The sequence below is a fragment of the Cynara cardunculus genome (genome assembly GCF_001531365.2).
Source record: "Cynara cardunculus var. scolymus isolate 2C chromosome LG 1, CcrdV1, whole genome shotgun sequence".
In the NCBI taxonomy this organism is placed as follows: Eukaryota; Viridiplantae; Streptophyta; class Magnoliopsida; order Asterales; family Asteraceae; genus Cynara; species Cynara cardunculus.
This window is the reverse complement of record NC_037528.1, coordinates 3939398-3948955: the sequence shown is the minus strand read 5'-3', so window position 1 is coordinate 3948955 and position 9558 is coordinate 3939398. Positions and strand designations below refer to the sequence as shown.

The following is a 9558-nucleotide window of genomic DNA, read 5'->3' as shown; positions in this document are numbered from 1 at the left end:
TACTTTAACTATATCATTAAAATGATGTGTCATCCATATCACATAATTGAATCTAAGTAAACAAAAAAAAACTAAAGGGTTAATCAGTTTAAAAGGTAACAAATTACTCACTGTTATAATGGGTAGACTTTATAATGACTTAATAAAAAATTATTTAAAACTACATTACAATAATAAGAAAAAAATAAAATAAAATTAAATTGTTATTTCGTGTATCTTAACACTTTTTAAATTGATTTTGATTAAAATAATAGTTTACACTCAATGTCAACAATTTTTTCCAGTTAAAAGATTATATATAATATTAATTATATTATTAAAATATATAATATATTTGATACCTTAAAAAATTTAAAAAAAAACTTTTTTATAAAATAATATTTTCCGTAATAAATTTTAAAGATTATACACACATTTACAATATCTCTATCTGCCAAAAAAAAAAAAAAAATCCAAACTATTAAGTGTTCACAAGCTATATTTGATTTAAAATAAACTATAATAACATTTTAAAAAAGTGTTCATATGAAATTTTCAAATTAAATTTTTTTCAAAAAAATTAGCAGATAAAAGGGAAACATATACTTAATTTAAAAAAAAAAAACAGATAAAAGGGGAAATTGTTTTTAATTTATATTAGATTTTATTTTTCAACTATATGAATTTTCTGAATTAATTTTTTTCAAAAAAGTACCCAATATATAATCTTTAATTTATTTTTTTATTTGAAAGATTTGATCGAAGGTATTCTCTTTTGTCGTACATTTTACCAACTTCCGCTTATGTTTTGCTGTATGTTTTGTTAATCAATTTCGATATTAACATTCATTTTTTACAAACATATATCATCAAATTTTGAATAAAGTTCTTTATAATTTTTTAATTATTAGAATAACTCATAATTTGAAAAAGTAATTAACTTACAAAAATATAAATTATATATAGCTAATACTAATTTAAAATAAACTAGTTTCATGTGTAATAGCTATGTTGTTACTTTAGAGCATCCATTGTTTATGTTATATTAACACCAAATATTTATCATTTTTGTTCTAAATTTATAGGCTTTACCTATTTTTAATTTATATCATTGATATATAATTTTCTTTAAATATTTTAATTTCACATTAATGGTTTTTTATTGGATTTTTAAGAAATCTGTAAAAATGTATAAAGACATATACAAAAAGGGATTAATCTAAATATGTATATATATTAAATTAATTACTTATTATATATATATATATATATATATATATAGGTGGAGGTTCAAACGAGAACCCCTGTGATTTACAAGAACGCGAGAACAACTTTTATTATATATAAATAATTTAATAAGGACAATAATGTAATTAAGTAATTTTTATAATTTTTATTTTATTTTAATTAACCATAATTATCTTTTCACGTTCCACGTTTTACTCTTGGTAGTTATCTGCTTCTTCTTCTCGTTAACATCTTTTCTTCATATCACACMTCTATCACATAAGTATCACACTCATATCATATGATTATCACACCCATATTATATGATTACACCAAAATTTTAATTTATCAACCAAAACGATAACCCAAGTGATGTATAACAGTGATTATCACACCTTTATCACATGATTATCACACCCAAATCATATGATGACACCAAAATTTTAACTTATCAACCAAAACGTTAACCCAAGTGATGTATAATGGTGATTATCACACCCCTATCACATAAGTATCACATTCATATCACATGATTATCACACCCATATCACATGATTACACCAAAATTTTAACTTATTAACCAAAACGATAACCCAAGTGATGTATAATGGTGATTATCACACCCCTATCATATGATTATCACACTCATATCATATGATTATTACACCTAGTATAATCCTAACCTATTTCGTAACCGTTTTACTAGATAATGATAAGACTAATGATAATAATGAGTGTTTAAAAGATAATGATCGTGTTTAAAAGATTTGATGATATCATTTCCATTATTACCCTTTTAATTTTAAATTTTTTTGAATCTTTTTAAATTTCAATTTTAATTTTAAAAATCTTTTAATTTTATTTTTTATCACAATATGAGGTTATTGGGTTGTTCTTGCGTTCTCGTAAATCACAGGAGTTCTCGTTTGAACCCTTCCCTATATATATATATATATATGTGTGTGTGTGTGTGAGAGAGAGAGAGAGAGAGAGAGAGAGAGAGTAAGGAGGGCTTAAGGGATATAAACAACAACCCCTATGGAAAAAACTCCGAAAAAACATATCATGAAAAATTATGGTAATAAAACATCTTGACAAGTCTTCCAACCAAAGCCTTTGGGTTCCGTTTGGTTTGAAGGAATTGAATGAATTTGGGAGAATTTGTATTGTAAATCCATTACAATCCCATATTTGGTTTGTTGGATTGTCCGAATTTGAAATATTATGATTTAATTGAAATCCTTCAAACATAAGGTTAAAAAAAAAATGTTCGGGATTTCGTAGGATTGTATACAATAAGGTTTAAAAAAACATTTGTTTTGTAATAATCGATTAATAAAAATGTAATTTAATTATTTTTATAAATTATTTATACAGAATGAAATTCAATTCTATTTCAAATCCTATAAAACAACACACCAATGATTTCAAATCCATTCCAATCCAATCCAAATCCTTCCATAAAATCAAAATCCCCATAAAAAAAACAATCATGCAAACCAAATGGATCATTGAAAAACTTCATATAAATTTATTTTTTTAAAAATCTCGATACATTCATAGTTTTTAATATCTTCAATAAATTCTTTAAAAATGAGAAAATGATGAATTTAGCTATTTTGGACTAAACACTTTTATCGAAAAAGATAAATTGTCACTTTCTCCAAATTTGAAGAAATTCGTAAAATATATTTTTTAATTATTTTCACAAATAAAAGTTTTTAAATTTGATGTTTAGAAAAATAAAGTAATATGTTATTAAATTGTAATATTCTAACAATATAATTAAGAGTAAGTTACAGATTTGGTCCCTGTGGTTTTAATTTTTCTTGGATTTAGTCTCAAGAATTTGTTTATTCCAAAATAAGCCCAAGAGTTTGCATTTTTGTAACGTTTTGGTCCCAATACTAACAACCGTTAATTCTCATCCGCTACATGACATTTTGGTCCATTCAGTTTTTGTCCTTTGTTTATTTAAATAAAAAAATCCTATCATCTTTTTTCGGCCAACATATCTGGTCATCTTCTCCAACATAAATAACTTTTATAATATAATATTTTTTATTTATTTAAATTGAAAATGACTAAAATATCTTTTACTTGACGGAAGTTAACAGTCGTTAGTATCAGTGACCAAAATGTTGCAAAAATACAAACTCTAAAGCCTAATTTCGGATAAGAAACTCAAATCCAACAAACAATTGAAACCATAAGGACCAAAAATCCTAATTTTCTCTATACCTAATATTATAATCTATAAAAATAATATTCTCTTAAAATAAAATTTTAAAAAAACTATTAAAAATATTTTAAATTTTATATTTCGCCTGTATGAATATGATCTCATCCTCAATCAACAATTTAATCATTATCGCATAGCAATAAATATAATTTATAATTCTGAAAATAAAGATTATTAATAATAAATATTACAGAGGCGTAATTTGGGTACAAATAGAATATCCACTACGCATAATATATATATGTTTACAGCAAGGCTCTGTAGACAACAATCATCGGAGAAGCTTCTTGTTGATAAAACAGCGTGTAAAGACCCCTGACGCTCAATCGTTTGGGGTCGCAAACTACCCTCCTCCTCCTCTGTGTCATCTACACACAACACAAAAACAGACGGAAATTAGGGTCCAGTTTAGTTTACGAAACAGAGTAATCGCCAGGCTTCAAAGGTAATTCCTCTCTTTTCTTTTCCTTGTTTCAATCCTGATTTTCTTCTTGATCTTCATTACGTTGTGAAAGCTGTCGCTGGTCTGGTTTTGTGGGCATACAACAATGTAGGTTTAATCAATGCAAATCAGGTTCAACAAGTCATAGATCCTTGTTTTCAATTTCGAATTTCATTGCCTTTGATTGTATTTTTGTGAAATTTATAAGATCTTTAATTCAATTTAGGAACAGATCTGGTGAATTACTGAGTTGGCTATCTTATGTTTATGCTCAATTGGGTCAATCTGTAATCATCTGATCAAAAATTAAATACAGAACTCTACATATTGGCATGCTACGAGTTCAAAATTCGTGATGGTTATTTTGAATCGCATCAAGATAAGGTCTAGCTCCTTGAACCGACCATGAGACTATAGCCACCTAAAAGATCTAAGATTACAACATAAACTTTTGGTCAAATGCCCTCAACGTGCTTCATAATACTTGGGCTATTTAGTCAAATGACCCGTTTTTAGTTAGGAGCGTGGTCACTAGAAAAGTTTAACTCCACAACCTTCAAATGATCTACCTTTTTGGTGTTAAACCTCTAAGGGCAACTCCAACGTTGACGCTAAAAAAAACACCAAATAAGTGGGCCCGTTAACACCAAAAAAATACTCAACTCCAACCTTTTGCCGTCCACCTCTTCCACGGCAAATTTGCCGTTCATTTCCTTCCTCCAGCAAAATTTTGGTGTTTTTGGCGTGCAATTGGATCCAAAAGAACGGCAAAATTAGGGTTTTGCCGTTCGATTGGAGTTGCTCTAATGTAAAACACCATGCCCCTGTAAAATATTGAAAAAGCACAAGGTTAGTTTGTAAAAAGTGACTTATGTGGAAAGTCATTTAACCAAATGACCCCTTGATACTTCTAAGGTATGGTGTGCATTCTGTAGTTCTTTAGAGGTCTACTTCTGGTGATTCAAGATGGGTTACTCGACTGAGTTACTTTTTGCTATGATCTTTAACTTGAGTTGGGGATTAACCTTAAACAAGCACGATATAATAAAGAATTTGTGCGATATTCAAATCAAGACCACCTGCTTTTATAATGTGGCATACAAGTAACACACCTATCCAGAAGCCAGTTTAATTATTCATTTGAATCTTGAAAGCTTCCAATGATTTATTGATAAACAGTCATACTGAGTTTCTATTCTGCAGCCGGTGGTTCCTATCCGGTGAAACCCTATGAACAGAATGTTTTCTTTGATAACAGAAAGCTCCATAGAGCCTGCATAATTATTTCATCAAACCCCCCAAAAAGATGTTCTTGGTTTGAAGTCTTATTTGCCAACATGTGTCATTTGAGTGTCCAAAAGCTTGGTACCGAGCTCATGGACATAGTACATGCAACCATAGGGTTGATAACCTATCTGTGTGCTCGTGGGAATCGGAAATCTTGTTGGTTTTCATTTAACAGACTGTATTAGAAGGCAAATTAAAGACATGGCTACATTGATTTCGGATGTTAAAACTTAATACTGGACCTTTGAGGCCAAAAATCCATGAGGATTTCATAATGACAGGGGAAAGCCTTGCTAGATCAAACACCTTTACCTTTCAGCTCATCTGTACACAAATAACCTTGTTGATTAAGATATCTGTTAACATATTCGCATAAGAAGATAAAAGTCCCTAGAAAGCTATAATGTTCCCATACTATGGAAAATATGATCATAAGTAAAATAAGAAATGATTCACCACCAGATCAAAGTCTGCACTAAAGCCATACTCATTGAGAGTTTGGGGTTGTTTCTATATCTGGAATTTGATTCCTATCCAGCAAAGCCATCTTATTCACATGACATGATGACACGTAGCGGAAGATTTTGACTGTTTCGCACTAACTCGGCTTTTTAAGTCTTCAAGATTTCTTTCCTAACCCATCTGTTAAGGATTTCAACTCATGATCATCTTCTTCTCTGAATGCGATGAATGCGTGTCAATCTTGATGTACACCCGTCAATTGATGCACCGACATATTTGTCCTTTTGAGGTGAATAGGCACTTCTATCATAGTCGATGACCTAGAAAACGTGAATAGAAGTTCCGTAGATATTCATCTTTCTTGGTTTAGCACTTTAAATAGAAAGAGTTCAATGCCTCTCCATGTATGCAACTGGATTGCATTCTCTTTCTTAGTTTCTGATAGTTTTGTTCTACAGCAAAAGCTTCCCAATATGAAGGCTCTTATTCTTGTTGGAGGATTTGGAACTCGGTTGAGGCCATTAACTCTCAGTGTCCCAAAGCCACTTGTTGATTTTGCCAACAAGCCCATGATCCTGCACCAGGTATATATATATATATATATATATATATATATATATATATATATATATATATATATATATATATTCATGAGCATCCTCCTTTTACTCAAAAATAAGCTTATATCAAAGTATTCATATAAATAAATCTTGTATGCTATGATTTGAATCAGATTGAGGCTCTAAAGGCTATAGGGGTCACTGAAGTGGTTCTGGCTATCAATTACCAGCCAGAGGTAAAGTTTGAAGCTTTTTTTTTGTTTTCTTTTGAACACGATATAATTCATCTGTAAGCTCGCAAAAAATTCCTATATTCTCTTGTTTATGCAGGTGATGCTCAACTTCTTAAAGGATTTTGAGGCCAAGCTTGGGATAAAGATCTCATGTTCACAAGAGACAGAGCCGCTTGGAACCGCAGGCCCCCTGGCCTTAGCCAGAGATAAACTAATAGATGATTCTGGAGAGCCATTTTTTGTTCTTAACAGCGATGTTATCAGTGAATATCCCCTGAAAGCGATGATTGCATTCCACAAGTCCCATGGTGGTGAAGCTTCAATAATGGTGACAAAGGTGAAGTTGCATTAATTTTTTGTAATGAGTTATGAGTCATTGTTGTTTCTTCATGGAATTTGAAGAGTCTGGATGAAAATTTTGAAATAGGTGGATGAGCCTTCAAAATATGGTGTCGTGGTTATGGAAGAATCAACAGGTCAAGTAGAAAGATTTGTTGAAAAACCGAAAGTATTTGTGGGTAACAAGATCAATGCTGGGATTTATCTGCTGAGCCCATCTGTTCTTGACCGAATTGAACTGAAGCCCACTTCGATCGAGAAAGAGACCTTCCCAAAGATCGCATCCGAGAAACTGCTGTATGCAATGGTTCTACCAGGGTTTTGGATGGACATTGGACAGCCAAAGGACTACATCACAGGCTTAAGGCTGTACCTAGACTCTTTAAGAAAGAACGCACCATCCAAACTGGCTAGTGGACCACACATTGTGGGTAATGTCCTGGTTGATGAAAGTGCCAAGATCGGTGAGGGATGTTTGATCGGGCCGGATGTTGCAATCGGGCCTGGGTGTGTGGTTGAGTCAGGTGTGAGGCTGTCACGGTGCACCGTGATGCGGGGAGTGCGCATCAAGAAACACGCGTGCATCTCGAGTAGTATCATCGGTTGGCACTCGACGGTGGGACAGTGGGCGCGGGTAGAGAATATGACGATTCTTGGAGAAGATGTGCACGTGTGCGACGAGGTGTACAGCAATGGAGGGGTGGTTCTACCCCATAAGGAAATCAAGGCAAGCATCTTGAAACCAGAGATAGTGATGTGAAGAGTATGTTAAATATATAACTATATATCAGAGGGGAGGTTTAGTTGATTTGATGTGTTTGTGTTTTATGTGTAAAATGACCCACCCCATTAGACGTTAGAAACATCAATTGTTAAAAGGGTCTGCTTTTTGCTGTTTTGTTGATCTTAGTATCGTATCGTATTTTAATGATCTCCTTTTGTTCCTTAATTTCGTCATATTTTACAAGCTTTCTTGATTCATACCCAGTATCATTTTCCAAAAATTATCATATCCACATTTATTAAAAAATCATATTAAATTAGTCGAAATTAATATATATATATATATATATATATATAAATTAAAAATATTTCTCTCCCTCCAGATTCTTCTCCCTCCTCTTCTCCATCTCCATAACATACATGTATACGTAAGGTAACTGAATATGAATTCAAGGTGAATACTATTGTGGACATATTCTTAAAAATACTATTATAATTTATGAACATATTGCAAACACACTTTAAATTTACGAGATGTGGTATAACATGTAAGCATATTATGAACACAAACTAAATCAATAAAATTAAAACAGAACACGTTACTTGTGAACATCCCAATAATTATTATTTTTTTGTTAAAGTTGTTTACATTGTGTTCACCTGGTAGGCACGATGTGTTTGTTAATACAAAGATAAAGAGAGAAACGAGAATAGAGGGAAATAGATAAATATGGTATTTCCATAAAAAAAATTCATTAATTTTTTTTAATAAATTACAATGATTATCTCCTTAATTAATAGATATAATTATCGTAAATTAGTGGCTTATGATTGATCTCACAGATCTTATATATTTTGTAGTTTTCAAATGATTAAAGCCCCTATAGATATATGGGCTAATAATTTCTGGGTGCAATGAAATTTATAGGTATAGGAAGAAGTTCTTAAAGGAAGGGCCAAGAATGGGGGACAACGAATAGTGTCAGGACATACGGGCCAAGGGACTGTTTCAGGTAGACAGTTTCTATGGGCCGATTGTGGACGAGGAGGGATTATATATATGTATATGTGTATGTATACATTTATTATTAAATAACAAATATATTTGATTTTTAGTATTGGTAATCAATGTACTTTTAATTTTACATACAATGTTTTTATTGTTTTTTACTAAACGGGATCCCTCATCTTGCCGAGGATTCCTGCCTTAGCCTCCCACAGATTCCATCGGGTTCGGGGTCGAGCACGAGGGATGCATCACCCATCCAATACGCTCCCCTTTTCCATCTCTAACAACTGGATGCTATTGAGACCAAATTATATGAGAATCAATATAAGACCAGTTAGACCAAACCTAATCTGTTACAAAATTTAGAGCCGACAAGTTATAAATCGGACCTTAAAAGACCGGTTATTTCTTTTGATTTTCTTATTTGAATATCGACACTAATCCTCATAAGATGTCAATGGTCAGTGTGCAAATAACTCAAATTTACAGTTGAGATAACAAAACCCATAATTTTTTTTACTCAACAACACGATATTTACAGTCAGAGGCAATTCAACAACACGAAATCAAATAGTGGCCAACAACCAAAACATGACATACGAAGAAACCGCAAGAAGAAACCATGCCACAAAAGCCAAAGCTATGGAGATCTGAAATGTATTACATGATAAAAGGTTGTGTGATCTGCATATATCTGTGTCTTTCACGAACAAAACCATGACTCCAGCTGACGAACAAGCAGCTGCAAGCGATAGAATCGCTGTCACCTGAGTTTCACACACACACACACACATATATATATATATATATATATATATATATATATATAAACATATGAGTTCAAACTATAACCAAAGAGCATATGCTCCAAAATGAGATTATATTAATTGGTTTTGTTAATTATGATGGTGTTTAAAAGTCATATGAAAAGTGAGAGTAGCTGCTAACCCAGTCACCAACCACAAGAAGGCTCAAGAAGATATGATTGTGCAGATCTTTCTTTAACCTTAGTGCATGGATATCAAGGCAGGCAAGTCCAAAACTCCACAACACTT

General features: G+C 31.7%; 2 protein-coding genes across 3 annotated transcripts in view; one reads left to right on the top strand and one right to left on the bottom strand.

Moving 5' to 3' along the window:
* Positions 1 to 3668: 3668 nt before the first annotated feature.
* Positions 3669 to 7720, top strand: LOC112525229 (mannose-1-phosphate guanylyltransferase 1). Of its 2 annotated transcripts, none has more exons than XM_025135267.1 (5): positions 3669 to 3893; positions 6098 to 6223; positions 6373 to 6435; positions 6530 to 6769; positions 6860 to 7720. In XM_025135267.1, exons 2-5 carry the CDS (start codon positions 6113 to 6115, stop codon positions 7529 to 7531), a joined length of 1086 nt encoding a protein of 361 aa, XP_024991035.1. In that variant the 5' UTR covers positions 3669 to 3893; positions 6098 to 6112; the 3' UTR covers positions 7532 to 7720. The 2 variants fall into 2 exon arrangements, with proteins under 2 accessions (XP_024991035.1, XP_024991044.1); XM_025135276.1 differs by having other exon boundaries at positions 6085 to 6223.
* A 1272-nt stretch (positions 7721 to 8992) lies between these two features.
* The window catches only part of LOC112523962 (CASP-like protein 5B1), a 1561-nt gene continuing 995 nt past the window's right edge, over positions 8993 to 9558 (bottom strand). The window contains exons 2-3 of the mRNA XM_025133664.1: positions 9452 to 9555; positions 8993 to 9270 (exon numbers count right to left, since the gene is read on the bottom strand). Of these exons, the coding sequence (XP_024989432.1) occupies positions 9070 to 9270; positions 9452 to 9555 (305 nt within the window). The 3' untranslated portion in view covers positions 8993 to 9069. The remainder of the gene's footprint in view (positions 9271 to 9451; positions 9556 to 9558) is intronic.

Coding starts and splice junctions, on each gene's coding strand:
- LOC112525229 (XM_025135267.1), top strand. CDS start 6,113: ATGAAGGCTCTTATTCTTGTTGGAGGATTTGGAACTCGGTTGAGGCCA. Junction 6,224..6,372: donor AGCCCATGATCCTGCACCAG/GTATATATATAT, acceptor GATTTGAATCAG/ATTGAGGCTCTAAAGGCTAT. Junction 6,770..6,859: donor CTTCAATAATGGTGACAAAG/GTGAAGTTGCAT, acceptor ATTTTGAAATAG/GTGGATGAGCCTTCAAAATA.